The 25326-nt window shown below is 37.0% G+C and overlaps 1 protein-coding gene across 2 annotated transcripts in view; it reads right to left on the minus strand.

The window, feature by feature from the left end:
- Positions 1 to 622: 622 nt before the first annotated feature.
- SECISBP2L (SECIS binding protein 2 like) overlaps positions 623 to 25326 on the minus strand; it is a 68798-nt gene continuing 44094 nt past the window's right edge. For both annotated transcript variants that reach the window (XM_025918626.2, XM_025918625.2), the window contains 4 exons: positions 15696 to 15916; positions 14467 to 14621; positions 12241 to 12460; positions 623 to 4971 (listed from right to left, as the gene is read on the minus strand). In XM_025918626.2, the coding sequence (XP_025774411.1) occupies positions 4286 to 4971; positions 12241 to 12460; positions 14467 to 14621; positions 15696 to 15916 (1282 nt within the window). In that variant the 3' untranslated portion in view covers positions 623 to 4285. The remainder of the gene's footprint in view (positions 4972 to 12240; positions 12461 to 14466; positions 14622 to 15695; positions 15917 to 25326) is intronic.

The following is a 25326-nucleotide window of genomic DNA, read 5'->3' on the forward strand; positions in this document are numbered from 1 at the left end:
TCTCATTAAGTGATCAGGTGAGACTCAATAAATCTAGTCTCTAAGAAAATCAGTTCAGTCCTGGTATATTTCAAATTCCAGAAGACGCCTGACAAAGGTGACAAAAACACTCGTTTGCAACTGTGAGCATTTTGTGCTAAGGAACAACAGAGCATAGTGAGTAAAAAAGCATGGCCTTCAACGTGGAAGGAGTCTGAATCCCAGTTCTGCCGTTTACCAGCTGTGGGACCTCGGACAAGTTACTCATCATCTCCCTGACGGTTTCATCATTTAAAAAGTGAAAAATAGCGTTTCCTCATAAGGCTGTAGTGAAGATTAAATGAGTTAATACTGGGAAATGGCTTAGAACAGTGCCTGGCACAGAGTAATTTGCATACAAAGGAGAAGAAATCTGTAGGATTTCTCCAGACACCAGGATGGTCTCCACAGATGCCTTGGCCCATGCCACAGCCTACACCAACCCCCAAATGGAAATTTTTACTAGTAACTTCCTCCTGCAGATTTTACAACCTCCTCTGGCAAACCCATGAGGGCACTAAGCAATGCTAGGAGTCTTTTTTTCTCTATCCCATATGTTGGGCAAGTCATGAATTCCTTAAGTACTTATTCTGAAATGATAGACTACATTTCGATAATCATTTTATTAGTTACAGAAGAATCTCAACTAGTATTTACATAGTGCAAAAAAGCTGTTATTACCCCTAAAATGTGATATAACAATTATCCTTCAAACAACAAAAGAACAAGATGAAAATCTTTTCATGTTACAATTCACTAATTTTGCTTTTTTTTTTATTAGAGCATTACAATTAAGACATTAAATTATAAACTCATGTGGTATATTTAGAAATTAAATTACAAAATAACACAAATACTTTTAAGGTGTGTTGTGCCAACAAAGTTTAAATTTTTATCATTAATTAAGATTCAGATTTCAGCTTAGGTAAACCATTTGGCTGATTCTTTGATGTTTATAAAGGCTGGAACGGGCAAAGGAAGAGGAAGATGTCTTTAAATAAATTATGTCACAGAAAAAATTTTAAAGCAAAAAATGATTACGTTTTTAAATGGAATAAGTTAATGTTCTAACCTGTTGGCACAACGTACAGGAAATACTTAAATGACAGGTTTGTTGTTTTTTTAAAGCAAACAGCAGCTTTACAAACAGTAATACTTCTTTATACATATATTAAAGTAACAATGTGTTAAGATTTAACAATTTTATGTTGAAGAGTTGAAAAATGAATGTAGAGTTCACTACTCATTTGTACATTACGATACCCACCCCACCCACCTCCCCCAGCTTATTAAGAAATCAGACAAGTACATTATTTGAATATTAATTTTTCAATACTTAAACTATGTGAATTCCTTTTGACTAATTCTTTTCCAAATACTGGAAGCATATAAAATACCCTCTCTGCAAAAATGACCTCCAATCAAAGCCTTTAAAAACTTTTCAATGTATAACACACATTATTTTTCCCATGTTTAGTCAAAAGAAATATATTACATCATTTACAAACATATTTAAACCAAAATTAAGCTAGTGTGAACATTTGTCTTTTGAGAAGTAATCTTCACAGCAAACAATCCTACTGAAGCAGAAATCTAGTTCTGGGAGTGCAATTCATATTATAATTCATATACTTATGTACTGAAATAGAAATCTAATATTAATTATTGCCATAAAACAACCTCTACACACTAAGAAAAAAAATCACCATGGTTTTCATTTCTTGTGATAATGAACCCCTACTCTTATCATTAGGTCTCCGAAGAGGCACCCACTCCCAGTTCTGAACAAAAAAACGAAAAACAAAAAACCCCACTTTCCTATTTTCACACCTCCTCCTGTATAGAATACACAAATTCCAGAATTTATCTAAAGGAAACAAATTATAAAGACATTATTAATACTTATTTAAGCATACTATCGACACAGTAGCATCTCCTTTAATAAATTTTGGGTAGTCCTCTAGAGGTGACCTGTCTCGTATAAAAAAGGCTGTGGTCCCTTGGGTTTGCCGGCAGAAGATCCTGCACGTGCAAGAGCATTTATCGAACACAGAATTGAACACTTCTGAAGTCTATAGTAAACTTAAAAGTTACTGGTGTTCTGGAGATTTCCTCAACTTCTCTTTTGATACAAATGTCAAAAATGTAAAACGACAGTTCTCATTCAGAAGAGATATAAAATGTAAGAAACCTTTGAAAAGCCAATACCTCAAGATCAAGAGTCATCTGAATCACTGACACCGAGCAAAGGAAATTTACACCATAAAAAGTATGAAAAGTTTTTAAATTCACTTTTAAGATTGTCAGTAGTTCAAAATCTCTATCATTTCTTTAAACCAACTAACACTTCCCAAATGTGAAGACACAGTAAGATCTGCCACATCTATATCCATGATTACTATTTCAGAGGCTTCATTCCTTACATGCTGTGTTCCTTTAAGTGCTAAATACTTTGTGCCTAAGAAGTCTACACTGGAGAACAGTTTAGACAGGGCAGTACAATAATGTCCCCTTTTAGCACACTAATAAAGTTGACACACTGGCATTTTCTATACAGCAATGTTCCTAAACTTTCACAATGCACAGATACTAAATAATCACCCAAGAATCTGATCTCTCTAGCATTAATGCCAGCATTATAAAACATCAAAACTAGTGCAGTAGTCTCAATGAGTTCAGTAGAAAACCTGCCCAATTCTTCTCTCCTGCCTCTGTGAGGCAAAGCCCTACCCCATGAAATCAGAGCAGGGAAAATACCCCTCCCTCCTCAGTTCTGTAACTGCTTGTGGGAGTTCTTGCTGGCGCCTGTGTGCTCGTGTGTGTGTGTGTGTGTGTGTGTGTGTGTGTGTGTGTGTGGTCAGCTGGAAGCTAGGGATGGGGGAAGAGGTTGGAGGGAAGAGAGAAAAATAGGTAATCTATAATTCTCCCAACATTACATAAACTTGTAGAGGTCACTACCAGGTGACTGACCAGCAAATAAAACATTTAGCTCAGTATGTTTAAATTCTCCCAAGCAGATATACACATTCCTTGAGAAGGGCAGAGATAAGTAAGAGTGATCAAGAATTAATACCTGCCTAGATCTGTGTCCTCTAAATTATCTTATAGTTTCAGCACAATTAGAACAACTTTCTCTCTTCTTCAATACTTGCTTTTCCAAGCCTTGATTATCAGGATATATGTTATAAGTTGTGTGAAGTTCCTTTCCCTGACCTCCTATCAGTAACTATGGTGGGTGTTACATGGCAGGTGCTCAGGGCTAGGGACAAAATATGTATTTTTTTTTTTTTTAAGGTGAAATGATTTTTCACTCAGGACAAGTTTGGATACCTAATCAAATCCAGATAGCAAATCTAGAGGGTCCCAAATCAGAAGCATGCAAGAGAACACACCAATATAAGACTTTGTTTTGTAATAGTTTACACGTAAGTGCTACAGTCATAGAATCGGTTACAGTTATTCATCTGCCACAATCTGCCTAACTTGATGTAAATACGAGTATGTACAAGAGCATTCCTGAGGTAAGTAAGAAGTAAATAGGAGACAGAACCTAGAAGGTCCTATCGTGGGTGACTTTTCACTATTAAAGACAACATCTATCACTTCCCACAAGTAAGGCCAGCTCCAATGTATTGTGGTGGTTCCTTTGCTAACCTAAGTATTGGAGGGTCTGTTTTAGCCCACTGCAACTTTAATCACAATGATCAATGGCTTCTGAAATAAGCATCTGTGGACCAAAGAAAAGTTACATCAAATTTTAACACAAAACATTTGTGAACTTAGTTACCCTCTGCTTTTTTTTTTTTTTTTCCTATTTTCCAAATCTACCTCCAATTCTTTTTTAAAGAAGCCCAAACAACTTCTGATCAAATTAGAGTGAAGGAGGCAGTCCTGAAGCAAACACTGGTAACTGCTCTTAGCCTTAGAATCTGGATCTTTAACTTTCAAAATGACTCTAAAGAGGCATTTCAAATTTACTTTCTTTTTTAAAACCTAGTTGTCTTCTATTTTTAATCATTATTTTCCATAACAAAATAAGCTCTAACAATTCTGAATTTCCACACAGCTCTTAGAAAGACTCTTAGATGCTAATTAAAAGCTAAGCTACAGATTATAATAAAACAAGTAAAAGACAGCTACAAAAATATTTGTCAGAAATTAAATACATATATTAAATACCGGACAGTGCAAAATGTTGAGATGAAGCATAAAAGATAATGGCTGCAACCCTTACACAGTTGGAGACAGACAGCTGACATTTCCTGAGTTATAGACTTGGGGGCGTATAATTAAGATCAGAGGGCTCGTTGTTCCGTGAGCTGCAGCTGCTGGGCTTCTTCTGCTGCTCCTGACCTGCCTGGTGGTCAGTAGTCCAGGCCTCACCATCTATCCCTGGTTCCGGCACTTCAGGCGCCTCTGCCTCCTCTTCTCCACTTTGCTCTGCATTGTCTTCCTCAGAACCATTAAGGGTTTTTCCAAGCTGAAGAGTCTCCATTGTTCTCTGGGTCTCAGAGACCCAAGACTCAATTCTACTATTGAGCTGTACTTCTACAGATATGGGTTCATGAGTATAATCCTCCTCCTCCTCCTCCTCTTCATCATCCTCTTCTTCGAGCATGCCAGGTACAAGGGTGCTGGTGGTGCTGGTGATGGAGGAATTCAAAAGATCTCGGCAACTGCCATCCAAAGAACCGGTCTCTGTACTCTGCTGGGAGGCCCACTCCAGGTCATCTGGCTTCGCTTCCTCTTTATCACTCACTGTTGGTTTCCCAGGGTTTGTAGCTGAGGTAGTACCACCTGCAGCCAGTGATGACAGCTGCTTACCCACAGGGGCTGTGTCAAACTGAAGTTTACTGGGTTTTTCGGATGTGCTATGCTTAGAGGAAACCTCTCTCTCATTTTCTGATGTTTCTAGTCCATCTGACGTTTCCACCATGTTTCTCCAATTTGTTTCTGCAGATACCAAACAGATTTTTAAAAACCAGAACACGGTTTCAGAATCATGCAACTCTTAAAAGAGGGAAGAACAAAATTTGTTGGCTCACCAACTGGTTGGAAAAACTAAAATCTTAGTTTATTCTAGTACTGGTTTAAATGTTATAAAAGGAAAACAATTCTCAAAAATGTACACTTAAGATAAAGAAACAAGGAGGCAAAAGTAAGTGTATTAATGCCTCAGATGCACAAGATCTTATACCAACAGTAGCTCACTGGTGTTTAGATATAAAATCCGTATCTTCATGAAAATCAATGAATTGCCGTTTTATTCTTTTTTCTTTTTTGGCCCAGAGGTGTACTGGGCCCAATGATCCTCAAGTCACAGATAGCAGAGCCAAGATATCCAGCAGAAATAGTTCTAATTTGGCATGTTTGTGTCATGCTCCCACACCAAGTTATGGGAGAGTTGTCTTAACCTGCAATGGGATTTATGTTTCCATTGATAAGCAAAGAAGCCATCCATGTATTTTTAACAACTGTGAAAATTTGTTTTAGAATTTATGTAGCTGGGCTTACCAAGTGAATTTGGTAGCTAAAAAAAGAAATGTTATTACATAATACAGTGGTAATAACCTAAGTTATTTTTAATGACAGGAAGTCAATTTAAAGGAAAAAAACCTACAAAGAATGAGGAGACAAAAGACAGCTCTTCTACCCCTTTTTTTCCTGTGTTTATTTTTCTTTCATTTTTTATTATTTAGGTATAATGGACATATTATATTAATTTTAGTTGTACAACATAATGGTTTGGTATTTATACATATTGGAAAATGACTGCCTTAACAAGTCAACATCTGTTACCACATAGTTACCAAAAAAACGCTTTTTTCTTGGGATGAGGATTTTTAGATCTACTTTATAACAATTTTCAAATACGCAATCCAGTATTATCAATTATGTCTCCATGTTGTAGGTTATATCCCAGGACTTATCTATTTTACAACAGGAAGTCTGTACCTTTTGACACCCTTCACGCACTTCACCCACTCCCTATGACTCTGGCACCCACATACACGTACAAGACACACACTCCATCTTCTTTATCCATTCATCCACTGAGGGGCACTCAGGTTCTAAGCTACTGTGAATAGTGATGAAATGAAGGGAGTATAGATATCTCTTTGGGATAATGATTTCATTTCCTTAGGTATATATGCAGAATATGGGCTAAAAATCATATGATATTTCTATTTTTACTTTTTTAAGGTACCTCCATACTATTTTCTGTAGTGGCTGCATCAATTTACATTCTCACACTGTACAAGGATTCTCTTTTCTCTACATCCTTATCTGATATTTTTTGTCTTTCTGATAATAGCCATTTTAACAGTTGTCAGGTGGTGTATATATATGTATCTTGTAGTTTCAATTTGCATTTCCCTGGTAATTAGTGACACTGAACACCTTTTTATGTTGGCCATATGTATGTCTTCTTTGGAAAAATGTCTATTCAGATCCTCTGCTCACTTTTTAATTGGATTGTTGGCTTTTTATTATTGAGTTGTATGAGGTCTGTGTATATTTTGGATATTAACCCCCTATCAGATACGTGATTTGAAAGCATTCTCTCCCACTCAGTAGGTTGCCTTTTTGTTGATTCCCTCTGCTGTGTGCAAAGTTTTTAGTTTTTTGATGTAGTCCCACTTATTTATTTTTGCCTTTAAAAAAAAAAACAGCCCCCCTTCTATTTGCATTATAGCTGCTATTTGCAGTTTAAGTATAATGGTCAAGCTGTAGTGATAAAGCAAGTTTATTCATATTAATATAGTGAATTTGACTGTCACCTACCAACTATATACTGATAAAGACCATATTTTGGGCACCTGAAATCAGGGCACATGCTTTGGGAAAAAAACCTTTCTTTTCTATAGTTAATTCAAATTTGGAATAGGTCCTTTCCACTCTTCCACCTCATGAAAAAACAACAACAACAAAAAAAAAGCACAATAAAAACCAAACCTATTCCTCCTCTTATATTCTCATTCTTAGTTAATAACATTATCATTTTCGTAGTCTCAAAGCAAAAGAACACACAGTAATCCTTGAAACCCTATCTTTTGCCCTGACTATATCTCTTTATTCCACTGAACTCATAATTACACCATCTCACTTCTATCTCAAAAACTACTAAATTTGGTCACTACTGCCTTAGCTCAAGCCTTCTTTATCTTGCTATACATCTACATATAAACATAACTGGTTTTGTGAATTGGTCATGTCACTGTCTAACTGGCTTTCTATTACCCTAGGAGACAATCCAAACACCTTAGCTTGGCATAATCAAAGCCCTCCATGATCTGACCCTTACCTGTCTTTCTGGTCCCATTCATTATAACCCTTGGTCACGCATTCTATGCTTGGGGTCTCTCTGAATTCTCATTCCTCCCAAAGTCATAACTTCTGTTTACAATTTCTTGCTTTGCATAAGCTGTTCTTTTCACAGATGTTTTCCTCCTTTACCCTTCAGACTCCCACTCATCCTTGAAAACCATCCTTAAATGTCAATTCTTTTCTGAAGTCTTTCCTGACTTTCCACTAACCTAAATTCCCACAGAACTTTTTGCATACAGTTCCAAAGCACTTGTTTTGTGTTTGCTGTGCCGCCCCCCCTCCCTTCTCCTTCCCACTCCCACTCATCTCTGTGTCCCTATGGTTGGCATATAATAAGTGTTAGAGACAAAAAAGCCTATTAAATGAAAAATGCCACACGTATATTTAATTATGCGCCCCCCCCGAAAACTTTAAAAAGGCATACATTTTTTTTGAAGTTTTAGATGCACTTTTACATTCCTTCTAACAGTTTTTTTTCCTCCTTCAAAAGTTTAAGAATTCACTTGGGGTCTTGGAAAAAGTTCCACCTCTCCCTTGGCTATGAGTCAAAGAACAGGAAAAAGGAAGGTCAGGATACTAGGTTAGGCTGATCTCTCTCCAGGATAAACTTGGGGCTTTCATCTACTTGGACAGGTGAGCTGAAAGCCCACACGGTTCCTTGGGAAAGGAAAAGGAGATATGACCTTAGAAGCAGAGACAAAGGATTCTGCTGTTTAGCCATCAAGAGACTTGTCACAACAATCAAAAAGCCACCTAGATCACACATCCACTGGGGAGGGAAGGCCTATGATCCCACCTTAAAGTAATAGGTGAAGCTTGATCAACAGTTGAGGAGTGCCACAAACACATGAATACAACATGGAGAAACAGAAGAATAAGAAAGTGCCATCATTCTCTATGGGATAGGAGAAATCTGATTGGAATGGGGAGGGGGACAGTCTAAATCCAGAACAGAACCTCTAGGAGTCCACTTATGATGAAGGGAACAGGAAGCAAGTTAAAGGCAGAACCAAAGATCTCAACAAACCTGGAAACGGCACTGATCCAAACCTATCCTGCTTCTGAATTGTTTATTGTAGCAGAACTTACTCAGTAGAGCTCTTCTTTGCTTATTAATCCCTCTATGCTTTCCTGTTTTGTTTACTGGGTCCTTGTTATTTGTTTTTTAAACTTCCAAATCAGTAGTGATTTATCAGAGGATGAGATGTGTGTATTTCTCCTTTCAGTCAGTACTCACAGGGAAGCTATCCATCTTTAGATAGTTATATATGGAAGAATAAGCAAATGAGTTCAAGAAACTACAGAAGAAGGGGTGATAGTAGAGAATGAGCAGGAAATTCAGGATAGAAGGACTACACATCAAGGCTGTCCCCCTCATAAGTGGTTACCGAAAACCTATTATATTATCCTATTATGAACTCATACAACAGACAGGGAATACAATCACACTGGCTAAGAATGCAGATTCTAGAGACGGATTCACCCACTGCAAGGCACTGGCAAGTTATTTACCTCTCTTCATCTTAGCCTCATCTGTACAATGCAGTACACTATTTCTTATTTCATAGGGTTGCTCAGACAACTGAACATATTAGCGTGAAATGCTTGGAAAAGTGCCTAGCACATAGTAAGAATTCAGTGAGATATTATTATGTATCAAGTGGCAATTATATGCCAAGTTCCAATATCAAAGAACTTACAACTTAATTGGGATTTATGTTCAAAACTATTTGTTTCAGGTAATAAATATGATAGAATTGAGACTCAGCACAGGTGGAAGGAAAACATAAGCAAAGAAAACAAGGGTACACAAAGGACAGTAAGACTGTACTATCACAGGAGGTTTTCTAGTCTACCAATGATTAGCATCCTTTTCCAAGCTTTGGTTTTCTTTACACTCGGTGGGGCGGGGGAGGAACATTTTAGAAACCCGGCATCTTCCAGAAATGGAAAACGCTACTTGCTGTCTACCCAACAGTCATTCCCCGTTTTCTTCCTGGATAACAGAACCCCCAAACTTGGGATGAACTTGAGCCTAGTCCCAGAGGATGAATTAAAATAGCTCTCAGACTATCATGGTTATCCTATCCCTCCTATGCCAAATACTCCCTTGCCCTAGTCTCCCTTGCAGCTAAAAGTAGTCACAAGATTGGTTCTAGCCAAATGAAACAAAAGAAGTCTTCTGAAAATGGTTTCTTCACTGATAAAAGAAACTCACTGCCTGAACTTCCTGCTTTTGACTACTAATGCCGAGAGCCACAGCAGCTACTTATGAACATGAGATGATAAGCACAGGAGAAAAAGCTACAGACTGAGAATGGAAGAACAGAAAAAAAGAAAGAGCTAAGGACTTTGATGACACCGTGAAATACTTAAATATACTAACTTCTTAGGACACATTAGTGTGCTTTCTATTTGTTGCTGAATACATCTGATACAAAAAGAATAACTTCATACTTTCTTCTCAATGTTATCTGTGGTTACCTTCCACTCATTTTGTTGGTGTCCTGATAAATCAGCTCATCTTCAAGATTCTGTCTAAATCTCTCCTTAGGATCAACCATTAGCTCTACTAAAACAAACAAACAAACAAACAAACAAACAAACAAACAAATGACAACTACAGGCCCAAAATGGTGTCACTTAGACTGAGTTCCCAAACTGAAGTTTAATTCCCAAATTGCAGTTTCAACTTCCTGTACAAATGTGGCCGTAAACAGTAAGTCAGGAAATTTTTCCATCAGCACCAATGAGTCCATCACCTGGGTCCTCTCCATCCCCCAAAGAAAGATGAGGTAATCTGCCTAAGACCCCTCCCATGTTCCCCCAGCAAACAGTCGCCTCTAGAAAAATCTTTTTCTCCTCCTAATGACTTTCTTGCCTCCCCCCTCTATAAAAACTTTCCATTTTGTACAACTCTTCAGAGTGCCTCTCTACCTGCTAGACGGTGGCTGCCCAATTCATGAATCATTTAATAAAGCTAATTCGATCTCCAAACACATTGGTTGAATTTTGTTTTTTAACAGCTCATAGAATTTTAGCTTTGAATGGAACCTTATAGATGACCTAGACAAACCCTCCTCATTTCACTAAAGAGAAATCTGAGTCCCAGAAATTAATCAATTATTTCTCACTCCCCTAGGCAGAATGTGAAAAAGCCAAGGCTTCCATCTTTGAACACTCTAAATTTGGTGCTTTTTGAAAACATCTCCTAAGTCTTTGAGGAGAGAGGTTCTTTTTAGAACTTTTCTTTTCATGTGCCCAAATGAAGATCACTATCAATTGCTCAAATCCAGTTTTATGAATTTACCTTGCAGTTTGCTTTTGAGATCTGCAGATCGTTATACAGACAGAAGCAAACTCATTTACAAAGCTGGCACTTTATCTTCTTTATTTTCAACTGGTGTCAACTTCAGACAAAGATACACGTCTGCCTCTAAGCCAGTAACACTTAACCTTGGTCTGAGGTTTCCTAAAGTCCCACAGTAACTTGTTCACTGCCTCTGGCCTAGAATTGTCAAAAGCATTCCAAACATTTAACTACAATTACAGACAGAAGACTAGCAAAGAGAGTGTGAGAAAAAAGGGAAAAAAATGAGGGTCCGTTTTTTTTAATGTTAAATTTTAGGTGGTAACATGCTATTCAATAAACTTCTAGAGGAAGAAAGAAAGAAAGGAAGGAAGGAAGGAAGGAAGGAAGGAAGGAAGGAAGGAAGGAAGGAAGAGAAAGAAAAGAGAAAAGAAAAGAAAAAGAAAAGAAAAGAAAAGAAAAGAAAAGAAAAGAAAAGAAAAGAAAAGAGAAACGAAAAGACAAGAAAAAGAAAAGAAAGAAGGAAGAACCAGGAGCCACATTAAAGGAGGTGGCTATACTATTTTTAAAAAGAAAAAAATTGGGAAATGAATTAGAAACTAGATCATGAAAAGTGGGGAACTTAAAGAGTTCAAAGTATTATACAGAAACAAGGCAAGGAAACTACTAAAACATATAGTGCAATAAATAATGTTATTTTAAACATTGTATGTTAAAAAAAAAAACACAGGCCAAAAATGGCATCACTGAGGCCAAATCACCAAACCAGAGCTTAATATCTAACCTAATCCCAGTTTCGACCTCCCCTAGAAATAGAAGTCTGAAGAATTTTCTGGTCAGCACTAGTGAGGTAATCTGTCACAAGGGCCCTCTCCACCCCCAACAGGAAGATGAGACAATCCACCTAAATAAGACCCCTTGCCTATCCCCCTCAAGGAAGGTGACCTTGCCAGACCTTGGCAGGAAGGATCCTTTCTTTTCTTTTGCTAATAACTTCCTTGAACCACCCACCTTCCTATAAAAACCTTCCATTTTGTACAGCTCCTCAGAGCTCTCCCCTACTTGCTAGATGGGATGCTGCCCAATGCACAAATCACTTATGAAAGCCAATTAGATCTTTAAACTTACTCAGCTGAATTTTTATTCTTTAACACACACAAATGCTGGGTTTTCGTCTATATTTCTTTTCAACTAGCATCAAATTTAACTCAAAACAAATGTCATATGTCTAGATTTTATAAGCTTACAATCAATAATATTCAGGTCTTTTGTTTACTTAGTAAATACAAAACTTCAATAATAGAATATCAGCATGAAACCTCCTAGAATTTACTTAGTTATAGGTCACAAAGTATGACACATTTTGACTTTCAAATCCCTTGGAGATTCTGGAAATGTGACTGAATTATAGGATCTCACAGAAAGTCTCAGCCCCAAACTGTCTCCTAATGTTTAATGGACATGTTTAATGCAATTTCTTAAACCAAAATTCTGAGCAAAATATGAATAATCAGTAAGATAAAAACAAAAAGTAGCATGTATTTCAAAATTTCAATCATCTGAAATGATATATAACAACTTACCATATTCCTTTTCATTTACTTCAGAGATGGGTTCAGAAATAACACTGCAGAAAGAAATGGCGCTGGCTGCAGAGGGGTTCCGAGAGTGCCCCATGTGGTGTGGCACCTTCTTCACATTCTTTAAGGCCTCCTCAGCTTGCTCTTGTTCCATTGCGGCAACCATATCTTTGTATGCTTTCCTGGCTTCCTCAGTAAGTTCCACTAACTTATTAAACAGGCTCTAAAAAGGGATTTTGATTAGTCCATTTTTTGTTATGCTTTTTATTCCTATAATTAACAATAAATAGGGGCGCCTGGGTGGCTCAGTCAGTTAAGCATCCAACTCTTGATTTCAGCTCAGGTCATGATCTCATGGTTCATGAATTCAAGCCCCACACTGGCCTCGGCACTGTCAGTGCAGAGCCTGCTTGGGATTCTCTTACTCCATCTCCTCTCTGGATTCTCTCTCACTCCATCTCTCTCTGCCCCTCTCATACTCTTTCTCTCTCAAAGTAAATAAATAAAAACTTTAAAACAAAACAATAAATAGTATCTCTACTGTTTCAGGATCAGACACACTTTCAATGAGCACAAATGGTATGCACACTGCAGAACTTTATAAAATACTCTGTAACTTTCAGATATTGTTTATATAATTCTCATAAGTCTGAGAAAATGTCTTTTTTTTAATTTCTTTTTTAATGTTTATTTATTTTTGAGAGAGAGACACACAGTGCAAGCAGGGGGGAGGGACAAAGAGGAGGGGGAGGGACAGAGAGAGAGGGAGACACAGACTCCAAAGCAGGATCCAGGCTCCTAGCTGTCAGCACAGAGCCTGACGCAGGGCTCAAACCCACGACTGTGAGATCATGACCTGAGGAGAAGTCAGATGCTCAACTGACTGAGCCACCCAGGCGCCCCTCTGAGGAAATTTCTTGATTCAATATTAGTCACTAATTGTGATATACTAAAAGTTCTTGCAAAGTTTATCATTCAACAACTGCACCCTTTAGTATCTGGCACTACAGTGAGTACAAAGATCACTGGAACACCATTCTGCTCTCAAGGAAACTTCCATATGGCTGAAGATGGGAGATACCAATGATTCAAGCAAGGTACCTTATCTTAAATGCCTTGAGATGTACAAAGTATTTTGGCTTCTGGAAGAAACATCAAATCTAACTGCTGAGCATTAAACATTTAAATATCAACATTAAATATATAAGTATAAAATACATAATAAAATATATAAAATCTAAACATTAAATCTAAACACTAAATATTAAACATTTAAATATATAAAAATAGTATGGATGGGAAGAAGGAAAATGGTCCATGAATGGTGTTACAAAACACTTCAAAATCAACTTCATAAAAAGGTCTTAAAATGTTATCAGTTAATAAGTATTAGGGAAGATAAATAACTATTCTAATTATTAGTTATCAACCTATTATTATTATTATTATTATTATTATTATTATTATTTATTATCAGCTCCTATGGGCAAAGCTTTATTGGCAGACTAGGAGAGGAAGATAAAAGTATCTTGAGTGCAGAATTATTCTGACAATTGGTTAGGAACTCCATTTTCTGAAAGAAAATCCTCTCCAGGGGCGCCTGGGTGGCGCAGTCGGTTAAGCGTCCGACTTCAGCCAGGTCACGATCTCGCGGTCCGTGAGTTCGAGCCCCGCGTCAGGCTCTGGGCTGATGGCTCGGAGCCTGGAGCCTGCTTCTGATTCTGTGTCTCCCTCTCTCTCTGCCCCTCCCCCGTTCATGCTCTGTCTCTCTCTGTCCCAAAAATAAAATAAAAAAAAACGTTTAAAAAAAAATTAAAAAAAAAAAAAAAGAAAATCCTCTCCAACTAAAGCATTCTTCTCTCTCTTGACTCCAAGTAGCACAAAATATAGCCTTATATAAACTGAAGAAAATTATTTTACATTGTATAATATTGGATATCTTTACCCAGCAGTTAAATAAATTCTCAGATATTACAAAATTAAACCCAGAAGAAAAAAAACACTGTGGGAAAAATAGGAACTAATATGTTTATAGCCAAAATATTGTAGGATTAATTTGTATAAATGGTTTCAACACTAAAAAGGAAATGTGGACTCAAGAATTTTCCACTCATCCCTGGGAGAATCATCTCACTTCTTTAAATGTTTAAACATAACACTGGCGTGTGTCAACAGAAAATGTATGGGGGGAACAGGAGGGAGTGAGGGAGTGCATCCTCGAAGTCTTACCTCAGCACCAAAGTAGTTGAAGATTCCCACTACACTAACAGGAACCAGCTTGTTCACACAGCGTCCTAGAGCTTTTCTTCCAAGCGCAAACACAAAAGGAATTTCTTGTTCCCGTGCCATGGCTATAACATTATAGAGAGCCTCATCCAGTCCACCTGAGAAAGTCAACACATGCTGAGGTTTTAATTTACTTATTATTTTTTCCCCCATTAAGTAGGCTTCACACCCAGCATGGAGCCCAACGTAGGACCTGAACTCACTACCCTGAGATCAAGACCTGAGCTGAGATAAAGAGTTGGAGGCTTAACTGACTGAGCCACCCAGGTGCCTCTAATTTACTTATTTCTTAAATGGAGGTATTTTAGCACCCAACAGCTAAAGCATAAAACACAGCAGCAAAGGATTCTATGAATACTTGTGGCACTTCTGCTGTTCCACACATTTTCTTATTGGAATTTATATATGAATATATATACATATTTTCTTTCTTTCCAATAAATTTTCCAATTCTTCAAGGCCAATTTTTGTCTCTCCATAGGGATTAGTATAGAGGGAGTCAAACTTCGATACAATAAACATTTATTAAAACAGAAATTAAAATTGTTAATAGTGACTGATGTCTTTATTCTCTCAGCTCAAGTAGCAATGAGACAGACATATACTACTATTTTTATTGGCATTTTCCCCCGTGGAGACTATTCCTACTACTGTTACTTCTGCATCTGTCTTCTCCAATTACCCAAAGTGGCTCCTCCATGAAAACAGACAAATCAGGGTGCATGAAACAGTAAAAAAGTATTGTGTGTGGGTTCCCATAAGAGCCTTTACATGTAACTGCTCATTTCTGAGGCAAATCACCATAAGCAAGAGCAGAGAACTTTAACTTTTATCAAAGGAAGGTAATCCAAGAATTTTAAAAGCAGAATACATTTGCAGAAATAAAGAAAGGTATTCTTATGAATAAGTCCTCACTCTGATTACAACAGAGGGGACACTTGGGGAATAAAATCCTTAACTAGTGTTCACAGATTAAGACTTTATAGTCTGATCTCAATTTTATTACTTAATTTAGGTAATGAAAGATTTCACTTTCTTTCATGGTCATCATTATGTTTCATATCTAATCTCTGCAAAGAAAGACATATGGCTTCCACATTTTACAATTCATTGTATATCCTACAGTTATACTAAATAAATATCAAAACACTTCAACAGTAAAATGTTCATACCTTTTGACTGGATTTTTTCACAGTTTGGAGAAATTATAACACACTTGATCTTATTTAACTTCATATGCTTAGTAACCTCCCTTAGACCCATAACCAGCCGTCTCCTTGCTTTTGCTCTTACAGGATCTTTTTGGTAGATGCGTTCCTGAAAACTGACAAGCTCTTGAAGAAGAAGAGTCACACATTCATCAATCTCTTTACAAAGAACCTGATTGCAGTACCTGTAAAGGAAACCAAAAACAGGTAAGTCCATCCTAATTTATTTTTCTGAAATTATAAAATTATGTTAGGAAAAAAAATATCCAATAAGAGGTTTTCATTAAAAAAATCAACTCCTTAAACTCTCTTAATTAAATGGGCAGAAAACATGAAGAGACACTTCTCTAAAGAAGACATCCAGATGGCCAACAGGCACATGAAAAGATGCTCAATATCGCTCCTCATCAGGGAAATACAAATCAAAACCACACTCAGATATCACCTCACACCAGTCAGAGTGGCTAAAATGAACAAATCAGGAGACTATAGATGCTGGACAGAATGTGGAGAAACGGGAACCCTCTTGCACTGTTGGTGGGAATGCAAACTGGTGCAGCCGCTCTGGAAAACAGTGTGGAGGTTCCTCAAAAAATTAAAAATAGATCTACCCTATGACCCAGCAGTAGCACTGCTAGGAATTTACCCAAGGGATACAGGAGTACTGATGCATAGGGGCACTTGTACCCCAATGTTTATAGCAGCAGTCTCAACAATAGCAAAATCATGGAAAGAGCCTAAATGTCCATCAACTGATGAATGGATAAAGAAATTGTGGTTTATATACACAATGGAATACTACGCTGCAATGAGAAAGAATGAAATATGGCCTTTTGTAGCAAAGTGGATAGAACTGGAGAGTGTTATGCTAAGTGAAATAAGTCATACAGAGAAAGACAGATACCATATGTTTTCACTCTTATGTGGATCCTAAGAAACTTAACAGAAGTCTGTGGGGGAGGGGAAGAAAGAAAAAAAAAAGAGGTTAGAGAGGGAGAGAGCCAAACCATAAGAGACTCTTAAAAACTGAGAACAAACTGAGGGTTGATGGGGGGTGGAAGGGAGGGGAGGGTGGGTGATGGGTATTGAGGAGGACACCTTTTGGGATGAACACTGGGTGTTGTATGGAAACCGATTTGACAATAAATTTCATATTTAAAAAAATATATCTTAATTAATTCCTATAGCAAATTAGAAAAAAGAAGAGTTTTTCTGGATTACAATAGATCAGCTTTTAAGGAAAGAGTGGATTATCCTCAAATAAGTACTACCCAAACTGCCAATTATTAAGGATATAAATCCAATGTTAACCTGTTATTTGATAAAAAGAGACATAATGTTGCTGGTAAGAAGATGTAAAGTTACTTCACTCCAGGGAATACTAATGATGCATTTAGTAGGAAAGAATAATTTCCTAGAAGCTAACTGAATGGCCTCATACAACGAAGTCATCCTCCACATTCAGATAAGTCACAATCTCTGGGAATTGGCTTCCTTGACCATAAAAATAAGCAATTAGGTAAGCTGGCCTCAATGATTCCTCTAACTCTGAAAATCTATGGATGTGGCAGATGAACTCAGTAATTAAATTGAAACCAAAACCAAAGAGGTCTTGAGGTAAAGTCACATGCCTTTATAGTAAGCAAAGCAACTGAACAGGGCTCTTTGTGAGATCAGGTATGGCTATAATGTGAGAAACAGACAGGCAGTGAATGAGGCCACTATAGTACTTAATTTCAGGGATAAGGAAGTCATCCAAGCTTACTCACTCCTATTTTTTTCAAGTTCTCATCCTTAACCTCTACTATAAGCCAGTACTTAACAACAAGGAGAACTGGTATAATTTATAACCTAAGACTAACCATGTAAGTAAATTTCCACTTCTGAATTATATTACATAGTAGAAAAATCTAGGCCTGCCCTTCTTTAGTGGGGGGAAAAAAATTCTCCATTTTTTTTCTTTATGTGAGAAATGTTTAAATAAGTAAATAAATGTGACACTACTTTGGAAGAGAAGATACAGGTGGACAGACTGAGGAAAGAATAACTATCAAAATTTGCAAAATTAAAGAATGCACTTAAAATGCATCAAAAATGTGGTTTTCTTCATTCTGTTTAACTTTCAAGCTATTTCATACACATGTAACAGTTTATCCTCAAGTGTTTCCTTTGCTCCACATCTATTATTTGACATTTAATCAACTTTCCAAATTCAGGCAAAAAGTATTAACTCAAAATCAACAGTATAAAGAATGGCAACAGAATAGGAGGATCAAGATAGCAGAACAGGAAGATCCCAAACCATCTCCTGTCACAGACACACTAAATTACAACATCATATACAACTCTCTCTGAGAATGACTGAAGAACAGCAGAATAGCTCTTCAACAACTAAAGTGAAAAAGCCACACCAGGCAGGTAGGAAAGGCAGAAAAGGGGTCGAGTCAGGACCCACATCCCCTGCTCAGTGACCCCAAGCAGGAAGGATATCACCAACACAGAGGCTATCCTCCCTAAGGAGCAAAGGGTTCAAATCATATATCAAGCATGCCCACTCTTCCTGCACCAGGAAGATGAGGCCCCATAACATCTGGCTTTGAAAATGAGTGGGGCTTAACTCCAAGAGAGCTAGAAAGCTAAAGGAAATGGAGATTCCTCTCTTAAAGTGCACAGGCACAAACTCACTGGCTATGCGACCTAGCACAGAGGCAGCAGTTTGAGAAGTGCCTGGGCCACATATGAAGATTTGCTAACTTTAGGGCATGTGCAGGAGGAGCAGGGATCTGTGGGAACTTTTTCCTGGAACAGAAGCACCGGCAGGAGCTATTTCTGTTACTTTTCTGATACTTTGCTAACACCGCTTGCCCTGCCTCAGCATTTCCCTGTGGACCCACCTCACCCAACATACTGGCCCCAAAAGGCATCCCCCTCAAAGTGGCTCCCACCCCACTACTTCTAGCAGGTAGCCTCAATCAGATCCCATTCCACCAGACTCGGTGGCCAGCCTAGGCCAGGTTCAAGGCTCCCTCTAAAACAACTCTCATGCCACAACACTCAGCCAAGTGGCCTTGACTGCGATGGGCACCCCCACAAAGCAGCTACTGCCCTGCCACACAGTAGGCATCTTCAGAATGGTGCCTCCCAAACCAGCTACAGCCCCGACCACCAAAATGCCTGCAACCATTACAGCAGGGCCTTTCAGCCAGGTGCATCTGAGGCCAAACCCACATACCAGTGCGAACCCAGCAGTCACAGCCCAACCATAACAAGAGGGTACATGCAGTCCACATAAGGGACGCCCTTGAAGTACCTGGTTCTGCGGACCAGGGGACGCTGTGCTTCAAGGCCCCACAGGATGCCTCCTACATTAGGCCACTCCATCAAAACCCTGAGACATAGCTAATATACCTAATACATCAAAACAAACAGCCAGGCAATATGAGAAGACAGAGAAATATGTTTCCAATGAAAGAACAAGATAAAACCTCAGAAAAGAATGAAATAATTCAAAGTAGTGTTCATAAAGATGTTCACCAAACTCAAGAAGAATGGATGAACATAGTGAGGATTTCAACAACAGATACAAAATACAAAAAAGGACTAATCAGAGCAGAAGATAAAATGAGAAATACACTAGAGGAAATCAAAAGCACATTAGATGATGCAGAAGAATGATCAGTGATCTGAAAGACAGGGTAGTGAGATTCACCCACGCTGAAGAGCAAGAAGACAAAACAATTTTTAAAAATGAGGAAAGGGACATCTGAGTGGCTCAGTTGGTTAAATGTCTGACCCTTGATTTCAGCTCAGGTAATGATCTCATGGTTTGTGAGTTCGAGCACCCATAGTGAACTCTGTGCTGACAGTACAGAGTCTGCTGGTGATTCTCTCTCTCTCTCTCTGCTCCCCCCCCCACCAAAATAAACCTTTTTTTTTTTTTTTAAATGATAGTTTAAGAGACTTCTGAGACGACATCAGGCACACTAACATTCACATTATAGGGGTCCCATAATAAGAAAAGGGAGAGAAAGGAGTAGAAAGCTGATTTGAGGGAAATTAGGGCAGAAAACTTGCCTAACCTGGGAAAGAAAACAGACATCCAGGTCCAGGAAGCACAGAGAACCAAAAACAATATGAATCCAAAGAGATCCACACTAAAGACACATAACTAAGATGTCAAAAATTAAAGATCAGGAGATAATCTTAGAAGTCACAAGAAAAAAACCCAACTAGTTACATACAAGAGAACATACATAAGATTATCAGTTGATTTTTCAACAGAAACTTTGCAGGCAGAAGAGAATGGCACCATATATTCAAAGTGGCAAAAGGAAAAACCTACAACCCAAGAAATTTACTTGGCAAGATTACCATTCAGAATTGAAGAAGGAATAAAAATTTAAAGACAAAAGTTAAGGGAGCTCATCAACACTATACTGCCCTTATAAGAAATGTTAAAGGGACTTCTTTAAGTGGAAGAGAAAAAGCCACAACTAGAAATAAGAAAATTTTAAAAGAAAAAAAATCTCACTATTAAAAGCAAATCTATTGTAAAGGTAGTGAATCAATTACTTATAAAGTTAGTGTGAAGGTTAAAAACCAAAAGTAGTAGAATCAATGATATCTACAATATTTAGTTAAGGGATACAAAACTAAACATGTAAATAAAGTATGTCAAAAACAAAATACTGCAGGGTGGGGAAAAATGTAGTACTTTTAGAATGTACTGTTTTTTTTTTTTTTAATTTTAGAGAGAGAACATGCACAAGTGGGGGTGAGGGAGGCAGAGAGAGAGAGAGAGAGAGAGAGAGAGATGAGAAACAGAATCTCCAGGAGGCTGCATGCTAAGCATGGGACTGACCCTGGAATCATTACCTGAACTGAAATCAAGTCCAACTCTTGATTTTGGTTCAGGTTGTGATCTCAGGAATCATGAGATCAAACCCCACATTGGGCTCTGCACTGAAAGCACGGAGCCTGCTTGGGATTATCTCTCTCTATGCCCCACACCTGCTTGCATTCTCTCTCAAAATTAATAAACATTAAAAAAAAAAAGTCAGACGCACAGCTGACTGAGCCATCCAGGTGCCCCAGAATGTGTTTGAACTTAAGCAATCATCAACTTAAATAAATTTACATACATATTATATATGAACTTCATGTTAAGCAAACCAAAAGCCTGTAATAGATATACAGGAAATAAAGGAATCTAAACATAACACGAAAAAAGTTGTCAAATCACAAGGGAAGAGATCAAAACAAACAAAAAAACTACAAGAATTATAAAGACAACCAGAAAACAAAACAAAACAAAAATCACCAGTAAGTACATACCTATTGATAATTAAGTGTAAATGGAAGAAATATTACAATCAAAGACTCAGGTGGTTGAATGGATAAAAAAGCAAGACCCATCCATATGCTGCTTGTAACAGACTCAATTCAGACCAAAGACACATATGGACTGGAAGTGAAGAGATGGAAAAAGATATTGTATGCACACAGAAATGAAAAGAAAGCTGGGTTAGCAATAGTTACATCAGACAAAACAGACTTTAAAACAAAGACTATACAAGAAACAAAGAAGGACATTAAATAATAGATGGATCAATCTAACAAGGGGATATAACATTGTAAATATCTATGTACCCAACATAGAAGCACCCACATACATAAAGCAGATATTTTCAGACACAAAGGTAAAAATCGATAGTAATACAAGAATAGTAGGGAACTTTAACACTCCACTTACATCAATAGAGAGATCATCCAAAGAGAAAATCAATAAGGAAACCATGGCCTTAAACAACAGATTAGACCAGACAGACTTAAGAGATACATAAAGAACATTCTATCCAAAACAGCAAAATATACATTCTTAAGTGCATATGGAACCCTCTTCAGGATGGATCACCTGTTTGGCCACAAAATGAGTCTCAATACATTTAACAAGACTGAAATCATATCAAGCATCTTTTCAACTACAATGGGATAGAATTAGAAATCAATTACAAGGAAAAAAAAAACCAGAAAAAACACAAATGTGAGGAAAATATGAGGAGACCAAATAACATGCAAACAAATAACCAAGAGGTCAAAGAAATCAAAGAGGAAATAAAAAAATATCTTGAGTCAAATGGAAATGGAAATACAACTTCCAAAATCTATGGGGACAGAGCAAAAATAATTCTAAGAAGGAAGTTTATAATGTTATATAGGCCTATTCTAAGAAACAAGAAAAATCTCCAATAAACAATCTAACCTTACATATAAAGAAACTAAAAAAATAAGAACAAAGCCCAAAGTTAGCAGAAGAAAGTAAATAATAAAGATCAAAGAGGAACTAAATGAAATAGAGACTGAAAAAGAAACAATAGAAAAGATCAATGAAACCAAGAGCCAGTACTCTGAAAAGATAAACAATATTTATATAGACCTACATAGGATTATGGTAAGTGAAATAAATCAGACAGAGAAAAACTACAATATAATTTCATTTATATGTAGAACCTAAAAACCAGTGAACAAATAAAAAACAGAAACAGAAGCATAAATACAGAGAATGAACTGACAGATGCCAAGGGGTGGCAGGTGGGAAGATGGGCAAAATGGGTGAAGAGAAGGGGAGATACCTGCTTTAAGGTATAATGGAATGGTAAGTCATAGGGATAAAAGGTACCACATAGGGAATATAGTCAACATTATATGATGACACGTGGTAGCTATACCTGTGGTGGGTGTAACAATGTAAACTTGTCAAATCATTATGTTGTACACTTGAAACTAATGTAATAATGTATGTCAATTATACTTCAATTAAAAAAAAAAGAAAAGATTTAAAACAAGGACAATGATAAACCTTTACCTAGAAGGACTCCTCAAGAAAAAAAGAGGGGGCCCAATAAACAAAATCAGAAATAAAAGAGAAGTTACAACTAACACCACACAAATACAAAGAATTACAAAAGATCATTATGAAAAATTATACATCAATAAATTGGACAACCAAGAAGAAATGGATAAATTCCTAGAAACATAAAATCTTCCAAAACTGAATCATCAAGAAAAAGAAAATCTGAACACTGTTTACCAGTAATGAAATACCATCAATAATCAAAAAAAAAAAAAAAAAAAAAAAAAAAAAAATCCCAGCAAAACGTCCAGGACCAGACAGCTTCACAGGTAAATTCTACCACACACTTAAAGAAGAGTTAATACCTATCCTTCTGAAACTATTCCAAAAACAACAGTGTAGGAACACTTGCAAATTAATTCTATGCGATACCAAAACCAAAGACATTACAAAAAAAGAAAATGACAGGTTAATACACCTGATGAATATAGATGCAAAAATCCTCAACAAAATATTAGCAAACCAAATTCAGTAATATATTAAAAGAATCACACACCATGATCAAATGGCATTTATTCCAGAGATGCAGAGATAATTCAATATCCACAAATCAACTGTCATACACATTAACAAAATGAAGGATAAAAATCATACAATCTTCTCAACAGATGCAGAAAAAAACATTTGACAAAAATTCAATATCCATTTATGATAAAAATTCTCAACAAAGCGGGTACAGAGAGAACATACCACAACACAATAAAGACCAGAGATGACAAACCCCCAGTTAATATCACACTCCACAGTGAAAAAAATGAAAGCTTTTCCTCTAAGATCAGGAAAACAAGACAAAGATGCCCAGGCTTGCCACTTTCATTCAACACGGTACTGGGAATCTTAGTCACAGCAATCAGAGAAGAAAAGTAAATAAAAGGCATCCCAATTGGCAGGGAAGACATGAAATTGTCACTATTTGCAGATGTGCAAATAGAAATTTGTTAGAAATTTCTATTCGTTAGAAAACACTAAAGACCACACCATAAAACAATTAGAATAAATTATTTCAGTAAAGCTGGAGGATACAAAAGTAATATACAAAAATCTGTTCCATCTCTACACAGTAAAAAACTAGCAGAGAGAAAAATTAAGAAAACAATCCCATTTACAACTGCATGAAAAAGAAAAAAATACCTAGGATTACCTAGGAATAAATTTAACCATAGAGGTATAAAACCTGTACTCTGAAAACTGTAAGACATTGATGAAAGAAACTGAAGATGACATAAATTGAAGACAAACTGTGCTCACGGACTGGAAGAACCAATGCAGTCAAATGTCCACACTATCCAAAGCAATTTATAGATATAATGAAATCCCTATCAAAATACCAATGGCATTTTTCACAGAATTAGAACAAATAACCCTAAAATTTGTATGGAATCACAAAAGACCCAAAAAGCCAAAGCAAATCTTGAGAAAGAACAAAGCTGGAGGTATGCTCCCAGATTTCAAACTATACTGCAAAGCTATAGTAATCAAAACAGTATGGAACTGGCATAAAAACAGGTCAACAGAACAGAGAGTCCAGAAATAAACTTACACTTTATTTGGTCATTCTATGACCAAAAAATCCAAGAATATAACAAATGGGGAAAAGACTGTCTCTTCAACAAATGGTGTGCAGAAAAATGGACAGCTACATGCAAAACAATGAAACCAGAACTGCTTTCATACACAATATACAAAAATAATCTCACAATGGATTGAAGACCTAAATGTAAGACCTGAAACCATGGAACTCCTACAGGAAAACAACATCAGTAAATTCTTGAACATCAGTCTTAGCAATTTTTTGGGTGTTTTGGATCTGTTTCTTCAGGCAAGGGCAACAAAAGCAAAAATAAGCATTTTTTTTGTTTGTTTTCTGATGAGACTGTACCAAACTAAAAATCTTTTACACAACATAGGAAACCATCAACAAAACAAAACAGCAACCTATTGAATGGGAGAAGATATTTGCAAATGATATATAAGAGATTAATATCCAAAAAAAAAAAAAATCAATACCCAGATTACATATAAGGACTCCTACAACTCAACATCAAAAAAACCCAAATAATCTGATAAGAAATGGGCAGAAGACCTGAATAGACATTCCAGAAAAGACATACAGATGGCCAACAGACACATGAAAAAATGCTCAACATCGCTAATCTTCAGGTAAATACAAATCAAAACCACAATGAGGCATCACCTCATGCCTATCAGAATAGTTACAATCAAAAAGAGAAGAAGTGGCAATCCCTATCAAAATAATACCAGCATTCTTCACAGAGCCAGAACAAACAATCCTAAAATCTGTATGGAACCAGACAAGACCCCAAATAGCCAAAGCAATCTTGAAAAAGAAAACCAAAGCTGGAGACATCACAATCCCAGACTTCAAGCTGTATTACAAAGCTGTAATCATCAAGACAGTATGGTACTGGCACAAGAACAGACACTCAGATCAATGGAACAGAATAGAGAACCCAGAAATGGACCCACAAACATAGGGCCAACTCATCTTTGACAAAGTAGGAAAGACTATTCAACAGAATAAAGACAGTCTCTTCAGCAAATGGCGCTGGGAAAACTGGACAGCGACATGCAGAAGAATGAACCTGGAAAAAAAAGGGGGCATACGGACTGGCCCCAGCCTAGTTTGGGAGGATTTGGGGCTTCATTGCTGCCTGTTCTTGC

This window comes from Puma concolor, chromosome B3, assembly GCF_028749965.1.
Source record: "Puma concolor isolate L17-30 chromosome B3, mPumCon1.1.hap2, whole genome shotgun sequence".
NCBI lineage: Eukaryota > Metazoa > Chordata > Mammalia > Carnivora > Felidae > Puma > Puma concolor.